This window comes from Diadema antillarum, unplaced genomic scaffold, assembly GCF_040938485.1.
Source record: "Diadema antillarum isolate AM-2024a unplaced genomic scaffold, OU_Dant_1.0 seq00000754_RagTag, whole genome shotgun sequence".
In the NCBI taxonomy this organism is placed as follows: domain Eukaryota; kingdom Metazoa; phylum Echinodermata; class Echinoidea; order Diadematoida; family Diadematidae; genus Diadema; species Diadema antillarum.
Window position 1 is genome coordinate 396,784 of NW_027271647.1, and position 16,758 is coordinate 413,541.

Sequence of the window (16,758 nt, forward strand, 5' to 3'; positions counted from 1 at the left end):
GACCCACAAAGTAATGGTTATTGTGATTGACAGCCCCATGTAGTATTTCACATTCCAATAGTAGCATGTGAGAGAGTGTCTGCTCTAGGAGTCTTGCAAATATTAAAAAAAAAAAAAAAAATGAAAAATAAACAGAAAATCCCATCATTACATTTCCTCATAATGACAATGTCATTCTTCCAAACTGTGCATGGCACTGGCAACCAGCTTTTGTGGTACGTGTGCATAATATCGTACAAGGACAAACTACTTACAGTGTATTTCAACAGAATGCACATTTTCATTAGTACGCTTCCTTGTACGTGAGTAACATGTAATGTCGAACAGTGGCACAATGGATCAAGTAACAATGAAAAACTTTGCGAGAGTCTAGTGAAATCTGATAGACCTCAATAAAAAGAATTAAGGAAAAAAACATTGATACAAAACTGAAATGAATCATGTCCCAACTTCTTTCTCAAGTTTTGCTTTCAAGTGACTTACAATATCATGCAAGTTAGACAATCAACAGGAATATTGCAAAAATTGCAACAGAGTGGTGGCCTTTTGAAAGCTCTGTGTTTGGTTGTTGCAGCGGAGGACTCTTCTCTTCTTTTTCTCCCCCAAATAACATGATGGCGAAAAAAAAAATCCCTAAAAAGTCAAATGCGTTTTCGTGGAATACTGCGTTCAAGAATACTGTACTGCACACAATGAGCCATGGGTAACCCATCAATAATCATATTGCCCATCTGCACAACCATGTACAACGGACTTGCACCAAGGGGGTATGTTCTCATACCTCCTTGCTTGCACCAAGGCGCCTCCTGTTGTTTGAAAGGTTGCCTCATTTCAGTGCAGCAGTGCAGGCATAACTTGAACACCATTCCCAAACTCTTATTCTTCAAGTGTTTTCCCCTTGTTTTTTTCCATAGCCCTCATTCAAGTCAACTACATTTTAAGAATAAAGGGAATTCGTCTTGCAGAGAGAGTGTTATTACACGGCCCACACAAACACAAAAAAAAAACCTCTGCAACTACACTTATTTTATGCCAACCTCTTCAAATTCAGTTACACTTCAACACAGTTGCATTTCAATATCAAGTTTTCCTTGGCTACCTTGTGTGAACAATAATTCATTGTTTACAAACACATACATCCTTTCTGTTCTGAAGGTGCATATCGTCGCTGGGGTGACTAGACCTTGTATCTGCAATTTTGGTGAAAATGACTTTTTTGGATTAATGGTCAAATAATGGGTTAAGTGATGTCCTGTCCAAATCCAAACTGTCTTGCTCCAAATATGAAGCCACCACGGCATGTCAAAGGAAAGGTTTTCCCATTCGCCACAGTGCTTTGGCCGCCACGTTTTTTGGCTCTCCTGAACATTTGTCATTTTGTAGATACAAGGTCTTGTCGCCCCAGCGACGATATACTGTGTGGGAGGACCTTTGTAAAGGGGCAATCTTGTAGGCACTATACTTGTCAGGTAGTAAAAACAATATTCGCAGTACTGTCTGTGTATAAAGTGATCAAGTTGACAGGAGGTGACAGAGTGGAAAAGATATTCATAATCCCTGCGCGACGTTCAAAAGGGGCAAATTCTGAAGAGGTCAATGTTCAACATTTGGTCATGTGGATTGAGAGCAAGAAGAGTATTAAACCTACACATCATCTTTATCATTCTGAAGATCATTCTTTATCATTTACTTGGAATTGTGTGCCCCAGTGTATGAACACATCTTATTCGAACTATTTCCTTTTGCTTAAGAGTGCAGATCATAGGGAATCATAGTTACTGTAATTGAATAGACAGCTTTGCATGACCCAATTAAAGCATTACAGATATTGTTTTTGGTTTTTTCTTATTCCCAGACTAACAGATTATTGCCTTGTTTTGACGATTAATATCTAACAAGGACTGAAACCATTTCATGATTTTGCATTATGAGAAAGTCTCACAGGGAAAGTGTATGCATTGCTCTTTGCCAATCAAAATATCAATGCTGCTAGGTTAAAGGCCTCACAGCTCGCACTGATCCCTGCACAAACGTACTGGACGACAATATGATATCTGCTAGAGTGGCAAGTACTTAGCATGTTATGCTAAGCTCTGCGGTTCTCGAGTTTCACCTTCATTTCTCAACCACTTGAGTCTGGCCCGAGTCTGTTGGCGTGGAAACCGATGAGAAATGCCCCCGATACACTCTTGATACGCTGATTGCAAACAGACAGTAACAGGGATTACAAAAATCCAAGGAGACAGGACTGTGATGAACAAGAATGAAATGAATATTGGGCGTATGCTTGAATTACTCATATCCCCCTTCAGTTTCATTTATAAATTAGTATCTGCTGGCTAAAACGATGAGTACTGTGGAGGGGGGGGATGATGAAGAGTTATTCGTTTGCAACATTACATGGTACGATGTGGTGAGGATCAAAAACAACAACATCAACAACAAAAACTTGTCTCCATGCAATCAGCATGTACAAGGGTATCAAGAAAGGTAAATAGGGTTAGTGACAATTGCACTGTAGTATTGAAGGTTTCTAAAGTCTAAGAAGTTCAGAGTGTTTTGTTTTGCTAATACAGACACTAAATCACCGGTGAAAACATACATGTGCAAGCTGTTAAATTTTAATTCCTTTTTTTTTTCATTATCAAACTTCAAGAAATTGAGGAGATTTGTTCTGCCAGTGGGGACTATGAATCACAAATATAAACTTACAAGCCATCTCGCAATTTTTCAAAACTCTAAGTGTGACTCATGTAGCAATGAGACTTCTCACTAGCTTTGTATGTATATCATATCCCACGTAAAATTCCCCAATACTGTGAATACAAATAGCAACCAGGGAATCAGGAAAATGAGTCACTGTGTACCGTCGCAAGTGATGCTCGAAAGACGGTGAAATTTTGCAGCCCTGTGGACCAGGTGGTATTTCCATTGGATGTGGACAAAGGAGTTAAGTCTTGCAACCTTGAAACTTGCTACGTTTTGCGGGGGGAAAATGCCACTTCTGACGGCGTGAGTTTATCCGATGCAGAATACTGAAGCTTGGTGCTACAGGCTGCAACAGAGAAGTGGAAGAAAGGTACTGGACACACATTTTTAATGTACGGCAAAAGAACAAGTTGAGGTGCTGGGACTTGGATGAGAGGATAATATTGCAGGTTTGAAGAAATTGTGTCAAAACTCATCCGCAAAATGAGTCACATCAAAAGAAAACCTTACACTTAATCACTGGGTGAAAAGGCAGAAGAGACACCAATCAATCAATTACCCCAAATGTAAAAGGCATACTCGTGATCATGTAGTCGCACGTCAGTTAAAGATCGGCAAAAACTCTTCCTCATCTTTCATCTTTGCATAACAGACTGGTATGACATCGTAAACAAACAAACAAGTTGGTAAACACACAACAGATACAGTATACTTCACATAAATTTTTGTAAGTTTTATGTAGATATATCTGGGACAGGGTAAAACAATCGGGAAAATCCGCGCTAGGGAAGGCCTGAGAACAAGTGTGACCGACACCAGTATTTCCACAAACGGCGGAGGTGGGATGCCAGAATAATTGCTGAAAGCAATGTTGACTGCCCCATTTCTTGTTTGTTTGTATTTGTGTATGTTTACTTTCTCTGTTGCTTGCTGGCTTGTTTGTCTGTTTTGGGAAGGGGGGGGGAGAGAAATTGTGCACTATTTGCACCTGCCCTTGGAACACATCTTAGCCCTTTTATTCGCAAGTTATGGTAGCAATGTTTAACTTTCACTAACAGAAACATCTCAACTCGCCCTTGCCTCTCTCTTGAATACAAATCTCGGGGAGTGGGAGAAAGATTTGACGGAGTACTGCTGAAAATGACCGATGAATCTCATCAGTCTCGGTCAAGGATACACGTAGTACTCCAAATTGCAGCTCTATAAATTACATGAATGATATTACGCGGGAAGAAAGTACTGTAACATTTTCACACTTTTTTGAGCATCATTACACAAGAACTTTGCAAGCAATGCTGATAACCTATAGGTCCAACTTCGAAGAACATCTGGGTGTGCACATTCATTCCTTAAAACAAAAAAATCTTAAACATATGCAATTATTATGTATATTGACCCACCCCAAATTGACCAATAATCTGGTATGGTTTTCTATTCAAAATGATTCACAAATACCATAGATCTTACCACAATCATTGCTACCAATACCACAACGCCGGTCAGACAAAGTGAATAAACTTGCTACTAATTCACAAGTTTGTTTGATTTTGTTTTTTTCTTTGTTTTTGTCTGGACAGAGACTATCCTGAACAATTAAGAGAAGAAACAATATGACATCAAACTGCTAGGAAATTGCAGACGAGTTAAGGGTACGTGGCACCACACTTCCGTGAAATGAAATAGTCAGATGAAGGTTCGATGCAGGTGAGGTGCGCTAACAGTTTCTGCTCTCCACCTCGCTCCCTTCCTCCTTGCCGATCTCGTCTGGGTTGGCGAGAGGGTCGAGGTCTGCAAATAGGTTGAACCACGCCGACATGTCTGTCTTCTGGCCCTTCTTGAACGCCTGCGGCTTGCTTGAGTCCGCCTTGTTGGTGGAAGCCGACGCCGTCCCGGTACCCGCCGTGGCAGCAGCGGCGGCGGCGGCAGCAGCAGTGGTGGCCTGGTCGGCAAAGAGGTCGGAATACTGGGGTGGAGCCGGTCGTGGAACGTTGGGGCCTCCCTGGGGAGTGGTGGCGGGTGAACCTGAGAAGGAAGAAGTGGGTAAGGTTGGGGATAGAGAACACAACGTAAGTTGAAAATACTTGTAGTGTATTTGATGACAACATCCACACACACACACACACATACTAGAAATGTCGCAATGGTGACTGGTATGCCTCCACTATTTCACACCATTCTGCCAATGAAGGAATTATGAACATTTCTGAGATATGGAAAAAGGAGTGAAATTTTAGCATTTTCACTAGACCTTTGACATTTGACCCCATGACCTAAAACTTTCTATAGAGAATCCTTACCTGGCAATTCATATACATATACACTACATTTCAAGAAAATACCTTCAGGCATTGCAGACATATGGGGGTGAAATTTTGGTAATTCACACTGTCTTTAATCTCAGTCTAAAGAATGGTGACACTGGACTATCCATTTCTGCATTGACTCAGAAATTATTTCCCTCTGAGGGAATTTAAAACTGCAGGCCGACAAATTTTAAAGCAGGAAGACGTGCTTCCAAGACCACAGCACTGCTTGTACATATCCATGCACACACACACACCATATACATACATCATAGACATGAAACAAATTCTGGATGTAGCAATGGTTCCCTTTATCAATACCGAAGTGGATGCCTGCTTTGAATCATACTGTTCTTGCAAAATTGATTAACAGAAAATTTCAACGAGATATTCGTCAAAGGATCTAATTAGTAATATGAATGCATGAGAGGGAATCAAAACACAAAAATAATCTACAAAGAGCTATTCTGCATACAGAGGTGTCTGAAAAAACAACTGCCAGGGTGTGATTTTGTGCTTACGCCTGAAAACTGGCACCCCTGAGTGCCACTGGTCCCATGAACATGATGCACTGCCAGAAGCCTCTACGGTCCAGCAATGAAGGCCAGGGGGGGGCATTTCATGAAGCATTTTGGTCGGATATTTTTCTGACAAACTGTTACAAGCAACTGAAATCCTTGCATCTAATTGGCTGAGAGCAAGTTCATGAAGCAAAATGCTTCATGAAACACCCCCCAGGTCATGACCACTCACTCACCTGTAGGCATCTCACTCATCATCGACGTGATTTCCAGGAGGTCCGAGGGCATGAAACCGCCCCTACTCTGCCCTGCCTCACCGGGCCCGCCTATGCTACCGTCTCCTGGCAGGGCCCCGCCCATGGGCGTCCTCTCGTCTGCGGGTACAGTAGAGGGCGTGTTGAGGATCTCGTTCAGGAGGTCCATCTCGTCCTTGAGGTCATCGTTGTTCCCAGACAGCAGGTCAGCCCCTGTGAAGGCACCTGCAGTTACAAGATCCACATTATTTCTTCACACTTGTTTGTTTGTTATCATGGTGCTAATGGGGGGGGGGGGGGGGGGGAGGGAGAACGGAAGTTATGGCAGTTTATAAGAACTAAATATATTTTCTTTTTCTTTTTACACAAGCACTAAGCTTTCATTTGGTCTATAATTGATCTTTATCACGGCTATAATTCAAATGTACAAGCAAAAGGGTGTCCAAGGACTAAAGTAGAAGGAGAAATTTAGCCTGAAATCTGTACTACACATGTACAGCTTGATTGAGTGCATCACTCCCATTCTACTTCTTTCTTATTCCTTATTTCTATACCAATGACAGACGTGAGAGACGGCTTGGAATCTTTCGGATTGCCGATCCCAGGCATGTGAAAGGTTGAAACGGAGGCCCCCCTTCCTGTTGAGACTGGGTTCCTCCACTCGTTCCCAAATTGATTCTTTTACGCCTCGTTCAAACCAACGAGCCTCTCTGTCAAGCACCACCACATCCTTGTTATTGAATGAGTGGTTGGTCTCTTTAAGGTGCGACCGGGCGATCCAAAAGATTCTAAGCCGTCTTTCACGAGCTCAATGCGCATCAGTGCGCAAAATTCCAGCACGACTTCACACATATAAGGACCATTCTTCCACTGGAAGGACGCCAGAAGAAGCTGATTGTTAATCGGTGAAACGTCGCACGACATAAGTTCCCTTTCCAGTTCCGTGATTTATAACAATTTCGGAGTTACACTCCCACTGAATGAATGATAATCTATATCACTTTAAGAGTGGTCCATATTTTGAGGGATGAGGTATCATTTGTTATACAGTATCTTCTAGTTGCCACAGGGAACACATTGGTCATTCAAGTTAGAGACTTGCTTGTAAGCAATGCCGAGGGGGGTTTGATACGCTTATCCCGAGAGGGTCATATCTTTTCGGCTAACTTACCAAACTCCTCCTTACTCCCATCCTGACCCCCTATGAGGTTGATGAAGGCTGTTCTCTCCTGCTCTGACAGGCCTTCGTCCCCACCGAGGAGGTCCGCCCCAAAATCCTGCCCCACCCGGGGATGGAGGCCGTTGCCTGTCGGGTCTAGGTGGGCGCCGCCGTTCCCCATCAGATGCTCGGGATCATCGCTCAGTGAAATCAGTCTGTAGATTGGAGGCAGTAGTGGAGTTGTATGGTGTTGTCACATTAACTCTTTCACAACCAGAGGCAAGACAATCAAGTGCAGTAGTAATAGGATTTTGAGTCTGTGGTGCTTCAGAGGGTTAAAGGTAAAATACAGTTGTCAGAAGGGCTCAAAATTCATCCTCCACCATTTTGAATTTGCTTGCAATATATCGAAAGGGTCTACCAAGAAACTTGTCCGACTGATGCAATCTGTCAGGACAGTGAGTTAATTTGGAGTATTTTGAGATCATAAGAGTGAAATTATAATAAAAGTCGGTGTACCAAACTTGAAGTCCTAAAGTGCCCTCACCATTCAGATTTGAATCAAATTAGTTGCAGGTAATCAGCAGAAGACCAAGACTGTGCTGTTTCTATGACAACCAAAATGTTGGAGCAGAACTCACCTTTCCCTGGCAGCCTGTTCGTCTGTTCTGGCCTTGTTCTCCTCCGTCACCTCCTGTGAGTCATCGACACTTGACCTGCCCCTCTTTGGGTTAGTCTCTTCTGCCAGTTGTTTGCTTGTTTGTGTGAGGTCCTGCAGGTAATGAATGAAGTCCTTACATAACTTCCAATACTGAGAATGACCGTTGCGAAGCATTTCAAAGGAAAACACACCAAGTGTACCATGCAATGGCTGCTGGAATGGGTGTCAGTTTAAAAATACAATTGTAAATATTCAGATATGCGATTGTCCTCTCCTCTTGTATGTGGTATAAGTTTGGTATTGGTTGGTTGTTGCCATTTATATGTATGTGGTACAATCTAATTGTTGATACAAGGTAAGTTGTTGTGAATGTATCGTTTTTATTTGGTTGGACCTGTTCCAAACATAGCTATTGTACATGCTTGAAGGGATATACATCCTATGAGAGGTACATAAATAAATAAATAAATAAACAAACAAACTGGTATGACTGTCCAGACTCAGTAGATCAGTGTATTGGTACTTCTGAGACTTGTTAGTGTTGGATACACACTTGGTACTTCTATATTTACTGGTTTTGGATGACACTGATCTACAATGTAACAAGTAACCACAAGAGGTATCAAAACTTTTCTTACGTAGATTTGTGTGTGTGACTGATTGCGCTATTGGAAAATATGTATTTAAAGAAGAATATCAAGAAAGAAGCAAATGAAATATTTCAGCAGGCACCATTCCTTCTTGTAGTAATGCCAAAAGAGAGGGAAAGAGAAAACACAAGCAAAGTAAAGCCAGCTTCCAACTGATGAGATGTCAAATTCTAACTTGTGTAAAGGTTACCACAAGAGCATGCTATTGCAACGCATCTTTCACGTCGCAGTTTAGTTGTAACTGTAAGAGCACTAGAAAATAGGAGATAGGATTTCACATCATGACCACGGCAATTGAAAACAAATAATATTGTTTTTTGTTTGGGTTTTTTTTTTTTTTGCCGAGGGGGCGGGGGTCTGAAGAATACAGGTGAGGTGGTATGTTTACACACGCAGTGATCATCTGCTTCCCCTCCCCCCTCCCCCCCCCCCCCCCCCCAAAAAAAAAAGAGGACTTAAGACAGAGAGGATGAAAGAGAGAGTGGGAGAGAAAAATAAAATCAAGAGACTAAATATGAAAGAAAGGATAAAATAATCATTCCATGAAGATATGATTCAGAAATTATCACACAGTATAGAGTAAAAACAATTGGCAATTAGAGGAACTGATTTTAACCAAACATTACAGTTGAAACTAGAAATGTCGCTACAGCGACTGGTTATACCCCCGCCAAACAACATTTCATAAGCTTTGGTCAAAAAACTGAGGAAGTAGTTAAATCCGCAAGATCTTTCCTTGATCTTCTGCCATTAATATGCCGTTACCATGGCAACGTACTTTCGGGTACTGTCGAAAAATGTGTCTTGCACATCTACAACCAAAGGCACACATCTGTACCAAATTTCATGGAAATTGGGCAAAAACTGAGGAAGTAGTTTGCAACACAAAATTTTCCATCATTTTGGCTCATAATATGTGAGCTGTTACCATGGCAACATACTTTTTGTCACTGTCAAGAAATGTGTCATGCTGACCTATATCCTAAGACAAACATTCAATATGAATTCCATGAGAATTGGAAGAACACTGATGAAGCAGTTTTGCCATGAAGCATTTTGCCCTATATTTTACCAATAACATGCCGTTACCATGGCAACGCACTTTTTGCCACTGCAGAAATATGTGTCTTGCACATTAACATATTCAGATGAACATCTGTACCTAATTTCATAAAAACTGATCAAAAACTGTGGGAGGAGTTCGCGACGCAAGATTTGTACCCATTTTTGCCCATAATATGCCGTTACCATGGCAACATACTTTGGGTACTGTCAAAAAATACGTCTTGCACATCTACAACCCAAGGCACACATCTGTGCCAAGTTTTATGGGAATCGGTTGAAAACTGAGGAAGTAGTTCGCGACGCAAGATTTGCAACGGACCGACCGCCCGACCGACCGTCCGCTGATTCCTATATACCCCCTTCAAACTTCGTTTGGCGGGGGTATAATAATAGATAAGACAAACTCAACAGCCTTTAATAGAAGTTTTGCTAAAATCACATGACAACCAGGTTCTTCACTGAGGCTCAGATACTAAAATTTTAGGAATCGGCCCATTCTAGCCATCCTTGCAAGTTTGGATAGTGGCAGGTCTTTGACAAATTGCTCTTAAATGGCCAACATATGAATCAAAGTCCATGTTATTGCAATTACTGCAGTGGCTTTTGAAGAAGAGGATAAAAGACACTAATCAAAGTCATATAAGGCATAGCCATGTTGGTGAGTTTAGCCATTAACATGTTCCGACCCTCAAATATTGCTTTCAGTGAATATGTGCACAGGATTGATTGTGCATGATGCAGAGCATGAGAGTGGTCTTAAAGGGGAAATCCAGTCCAAATATAAGTTAGTCTGATAAGAAAGAGTAAAATATTATGAGCTCATTGTAAAATTTTGATTGAAATCGGGTAAAAAAATAAGGAAGTTATGACATTTTGAAGTTTCGCAAATTTTTCAGGATGCAGTTCTTGAACGGTCAATTATATGCAAATGGCAAAGTGAGCATGTCATACCCTCACAACTTGCCCTTATACATGTAGTTTATACATAAAATTTTGAAATTTCCCATTTTTCATTCAAACGCAATTATGCCCAAGGCTCAAATCCTGATATATCTATCTGATCACTGTTCTGAAGTTATTCAACCAGGAATAACATCATGTTTTAGACTTCTATGACAGGAACATTGAATTTTCGTCATTTTTTGTACACGATCAATGGAAAAATGTGAGGGTATGACATGGTCAGCCCACTCAATTGCGTATTCATATCCACTGTACAAGAACTGTTTTGCAGAAATAAGCAAAACTTCAAAATTTTCTAACTTCCTTATTTTTCATCTGATTTAAGTCAAATTTTTACTGTTGAATTTGTAAGAGTTTACTCTTTTTTATCAGACTAATTTATCTTTGGACTGGATTTCCCCTTTAACTAATGAGACTAAATGCAACTCATGCACTAGTCAGTCATTCTCTTGTAAACACAAGGATTTTCTCGAATTTCTCATTATTGCTTTGTAGCTGTACAAAATAATGTGAAGAAACACAACTGTAGGATAGGACCTACAGTTTTACCTGAAGTACTGGTACACTACAGAGTATTTGTTTATAAGACAAACAACACACAGTACTGACTTTTTGAAAGTTACAATCAGGTGGATAATTCTTACTATGAAATGCACTGTGTAATGTGCCTTATTTGTACAATGTGCATCACAATGATTTATACTACACTTTTTTTAGCTGGGTGGTGCAATACTAGTACAGGATTAATATCATTCTAGTAATTACACCGAGACAGATGCTATACATGTATATAGATAAGGGCAAGTTCTTTTTTCTAACAATATACTGCCAGCATTATGACCAAAAAATTAAGAAAGACAAGAAAGCAATATGCTAGTAAAGACAGAATTTATGAACCTTCATACTGACAGAGAAAAAATATGAAGACACATGCTGTACATGACAAGATATTGCAAATGTTGAATTGTTACTGCTAGCACAAGATACCCACGGGGAAATAAAGGATTACTGTGCAACAAGAGTACCAGACAAAACAAAACGCACAACGTAAATACAAACAACAGACATGATACAAGTTTTGCAAGATTGGATGAGCGAAATGTAGGAAAAAGACATGGCTAGGGTGTAACAGGGAAAGATCACATGATATCGTATGGTGTACATTTCAAAATGATAGGATGCACGGAACCACAGGAGGAATATCATTATCAAAGAATAAAGGGCAGGGACTCAAAGCTGAATACAATAGAATGCATGATTATACCACCACCAATATGACCATGAAACAAGAGTCGTGAATGCAGGTGGATGAAATAAAATGAGGCTTGCTTTGTATGATACACTTTTCCCCAGTAAAAGCAGACGAAGCAATTTACATCTGATCTTAATCGCTCCCGGCTCCTGCGCTCGTCGGATCCCTCTTCCGCGTCCCAATCGGGGGCGACATCCTTTGCGCCCGTCAGCTCCGCGAGTTGTTTGCTCGTTTCCGACAACTCCTACGAAGCGGAACAAAGGGCCACGAGACAAACTACTCACAAGAGGGCTACTAGAGGGTTAATGTGGGGTTTGGGGTGGAGGATATCTATGGCACATGGGGTACTTCATCACACATTACAGCCACTCGGTAGGATAAACTCAGTGGGATGAACTCGGTGGGAGAACGTTCTGCAAAGAACACACTAACACTTTCCAGCAAACATTATTCTTCTTCCGCTCTTCATGTTCCTAGCAAATATGTAGAGCAACTCATTGCATTGCCCAAATACTGGACAAAACCTAAGTGCAATCTCTTTTCTTTGAGATCACAGATTGTATAGAATTAAAATAAAGAAGTGTACTTCTTGGGGCCATGAGGAATTTAAAAATTCTGTTCTGAAAATTGTAAAGGAATCCTCACAGCATCATTTCCTTGATGTACAACATTGTACACATATGTTTCTGTGATCAAATACTGATACAGGGTGCAAAGGGTCAAGGCAGTGTAGAAGGCTGCCGGAAGAAAGAAAACATAAACACTCTATGCATCACTATCATAAATTGTTGGTTGATGAAGACATAGAGATCATAAAGATCCCATTACATGATTGTCAATACCAAAGCTAAGTACCTACAAATGGTACATGGTTGATATTAAATCAAGACGATTTATGACTCTTTGCAGCAACTTTCGATTGCACTTCACAGCTAATGAAGCCCATCAATGATAAGAAGTTCAGACTTAAACAAGGATTTGAATTACCTAGCTTTCTCCAGGATGAAGAATTAATCCCCCAAGGATTTCTCTTGAAGAACGACAGACACAATGTAGCTACACATGTATATTACGGAGTACAACACATGTGACTGAAATATAAGGCACGTAATTTTGTGACCATGGGCATACAATCACCTACAATCGTATGGTTACTTTAAGCCACAATATCATAATAATTAAAGATTGGACTGGAAATTAACTGCTTTGGCAGTCAATGGTAAAAACAGTAAAAAAAAAAAAACAACAACAACACACACACACATAATGATGATAATAATGATAGTAATAAATAAACAAATAACATATTTAAAGAAGACACACTGACTTGCACAGCTAAAATAAAGATAAATTGACTGAAGTTCTTTTGAGAGATCTGGGAGAGCTACACGCTCCTTTTGGTTTCAACGCGATTCCCTGAATAATGTATTTGAAACTAGTACATGTGATTTAGGAGAGATATGGACTAACCAAGCATTTTATACACTTGCGATGCAAGTCTGAGATTTAACATGTTTTAATCACACGCAGAGCAAACTTCTCTCTATGTGTTAATCCTTTGTCAGAAACAGAACTACACTGTCAACACCCTGAAGGAAGTGTTCATATTTCATTGTGCAGGATTTCCTGACTGTTGTGTTGAAAGAACACTTTGTAGGTATAGTGTAAACATTACGAAGCACAAGACTTGTTTCTTCAGTACTTTCAAGGAACTGTTTCCTCATGTATTGCAACACTGCACCTATGAGCAAAATAAGCTTGCTTTTAATTTAATTTAGCATTTGCACATGAAATAAAAACCCAGTTTTAGTGCTTCAAAAAAGTTCTAAAATGTGAGTTAGGGATAGAAACAACCTATGTAAAAAATTGAATCAGTATAATCAATGTGAAGTATTGTTAAATAAACAAAATGTGAGCAATAGTTATGAAAAAAAAATGTTTCTAGACTAAACCGTCTACAGTTACGGTCTATTGAGAAAAATTGTGATATACAGTATGTCCTTATATTTCAGGCTTTATTGCAAAATTTTTATATGAGGATGTTTTGTGATACAACTGCATCAAATGTGATATCTTAAACATTTTTCAAATCACTGCTCCCATTGGTAAAAGTACATTAAACAGTACTGAATCTACAATTGATGGAACACACAAAGAAGCATATGTACAGCAGAAGACATCTGGGACTGGGAACAATATGGCACAAACATACACACACACAGACACACACATCATAAAACTAGGGGAGGAGATAGAGCTGGAAGCTAAAACTTAATGAGACATACAAGAAAACATTTAGCAGCATTTACTGTACACAACAATGAGAAAGGTGTCACATCCATCGTAGGGAACAAGGAAATTGCATATGTATAGAGTCTGAATACAAAGACTATGGTTTGCTATTCACCAGAGTGTTAGGCAAACGCACACACGCATACACACACGTTAGCCATTGGGGTAGAACTAGTACACTGCATGTACAACAGCATATAATCACAAAACAACAACACAAGACTCACACTCAGCCAGACTAACTTGTATACTACGCGCAAACTCAACAAGTACAAAATTAAGATTCTTTCACAATCTGTAAAACTGCCTTGGGTATTATTTCCTTCCTCTGTTCTCCTGAATCTAAAAAGATAGGCTGCCAAATTTTTCACAGATATCAGCCCTAAGCAAAAGGGTAGACAGTTATATAATGTATTGAAGTTAAGAACAAATCAGGTAAAAGTTACAAGAACTCCTTACTCACTATTAATTGCTATTTCACCTGTTCTGCTGTTATATTTCTTTTTTCTATTCATAAAACTATTGGCTTGATGGTTCAAACACAAGCACTGATTCATGTATTTATGGTTTATGATTTAAGACCAAACCCACAGCACCAAATGCTGATGTATCCTGATGCAACTTGACCATTTCACTTGCTTGTTTTGTTCTATATAGCTTGTCTTTGAGAGACTTGCAACGTATGTGACTGACTACTGAGACGCAATCTTTATTCTCTTAACTTCACTTCCTGGCTGGGAGGGGTGAGGGAGAGGGGGTAGGGGAAGGGGAGGGGGAAAGGGGAGTGACTCCCTTCTTCTTCTGCATGGCAAATTAAAGGGTGTGGACCTCCACACCCGCTTACCTTCAGCATGTTGAACTCGTAGTGCTGGTAGCCGCGGAAACCCTCCTGGACGGCCGCCATGGTGCGGGAGGTCTTCTCCCAGAAGTGGAGGAGGGTGTTCTGGTAGGAGGCCAGGGTGTGGGAGAACAGGTTGCAGCGGCTGGCCCCCAGCAGGTCCACCTTCTGGCAAACGTCGTTCTTCAGCTGTTCGAAGCGCGCCTTGGTGGAGCGCACCTGGGCCTGGACCTGGGTTTTTTTTTTTTTTTTTTGGGGGGGGGGGGGGAGCGGAAACAAAGAGGTTTGAGTTTCACTCACATCAACAGATTTGCACAGAATGAGCGAGACTGGGGTCTCACTTGCATATGAGACCCACAGAAATATCAATACTATCTTAAAATACTGTAAAAGTGGATATTTTCACGACTAATTTTTTGCGCTCGGCTGGGTATGAAGAGTTTTGTGTATTTTTTATTCTGCGGAATCAAGACATCAACTACTGGAACATATGGCAAGCAAAATTATTTGCTAGCTTTTATTTTTGTGCTAATTTCTGGTTGCGCAAAATGCATGAAAATTTCACCACCGCGAAAATTTCCACTTTCACAGTATTAACAAGTACGATGGAAAATACATGACAGATTATTGGTCGATGTTGTGTCAGATATTACCTTTACAGCAATTACTACTTTATTGCCTAGGCTTAAGCCCAAAACGACAAAACAAGCAAGAAATAGTTGGACTACATAACTTAAAGTCATACAAAACAATATTAGCAATGTTCAACAATATACCGTGGTGATCTACCAAGGCAACAGCAAAGCAATATCCAAGAAAAACAACAAAACGTAACATTCCTGCGAGATAAATTCTTCTTGGATGCATTTTTTTTACATACAAAATAACATGTTTGTGTGATCTCTACATGGGAGGCCAAAAGAGGTTTACTGTACCTTCAATTTTTAAAGTACATGCCACCTTAATATCAATATTTGTATATTTGACACATGGTCGTAATGTACCAGATGGACGAATATGCCAATCTAACATGGAATTAAACAATGTAATGTTTGTAGATGATACAGCAGAGATGCACCTGTGTGCAGTACCTTTCTAAACTTCTCCAGCTGTTTGTAGGTGTCTGGGTCGAGCTCCTTCGAGATGTCCTTCATCCAGAGCAGGGCCGCCCTATACTCCAGCCTTGACCCCTCCATACGGTTGATGGTCATCAGGGTGTCCGAGATGGCCCGGTAGCGGAACGTCTCGATCTCCTGGTACAGCCTGGCCAACGGAGGGCGCAACGCTAGTCTGTTTTCGATGACAAGACATACAACGGTTTATAGTGCAGGACACAAGTATGGAATGTCATCTAGCCTCACAATTACATTGTACTACCTGATTCACAGGTTGTTAAACAAGAGACTCTGGGGGCTAGCACTCACATAAAGTATTCAAGGAACCCCCACCCATTGATTTAAAAAAAGCAATGTCCAATGAATTTGAAAATTTGTACGCTGATATATCTTCATGTGTTGAACCTGATGGTATAATTTATTTAAATCAAATCAAATATAGAAAAGATAAAAATGATATAAAGAAAAATAAAGAAAATTCAACTTATTTTCTCTTTTCTAACATAACAAAAGGTAGGGGAAATGATATTATCCATAACAAATAAAGGGAATGAACTTTGCAACAAACAAAAAAATGAAATTTTGCTGAATTTTCTTTATATTTTCTGTGTATCATTCTCGGCATGAGACATCACAAACTGTAGAAGTTCTCTCATCCAGTGATGGTGGCACTGAAACTTCAAACATTCACAACTTTTGGAATGGATTGCCGATTTTCCTTAAACTTTCGCCGATGCATTCTACTAACGTTGCTGCAATCACTCAATGCACACATGTATACATGTATTCAGGTAGACCAGTCCTTTAAAGCATTGCTGTTTCATTTGTACAAGAAATCATAAGACACACACACACAACCTGAAGGGAGTACAAAGAAATACAGTGAAGTTCCATGATAATCCCCAGGTAGCCTCTTAAAGCATTAGCAATGACCATCCAGAGGGGTCTGTGATTGTCATCTCATTTACCTCAGGTA

General features: G+C 40.2%; 1 protein-coding gene across 1 annotated transcript in view; it reads right to left on the reverse strand.

Moving 5' to 3' along the window:
- Nucleotides 1–4,312: 4,312 nt before the first annotated feature.
- Nucleotides 4,313–16,758, reverse strand: part of LOC139738561 (islet cell autoantigen 1-like) — a 30,049-nt gene continuing 17,603 nt past the window's right edge. The window contains exons 8-14 of the mRNA XM_071649183.1: nt 15,759–15,957; nt 14,674–14,898; nt 11,662–11,781; nt 7,588–7,718; nt 6,959–7,161; nt 5,770–6,012; nt 4,313–4,731 (exon numbers count right to left, since the gene is read on the reverse strand). Of these exons, the coding sequence (XP_071505284.1) occupies nt 4,424–4,731; nt 5,770–6,012; nt 6,959–7,161; nt 7,588–7,718; nt 11,662–11,781; nt 14,674–14,898; nt 15,759–15,957 (1,429 nt within the window). The 3' untranslated portion in view covers nt 4,313–4,423. The remainder of the gene's footprint in view (nt 4,732–5,769; nt 6,013–6,958; nt 7,162–7,587; nt 7,719–11,661; nt 11,782–14,673; nt 14,899–15,758; nt 15,958–16,758) is intronic.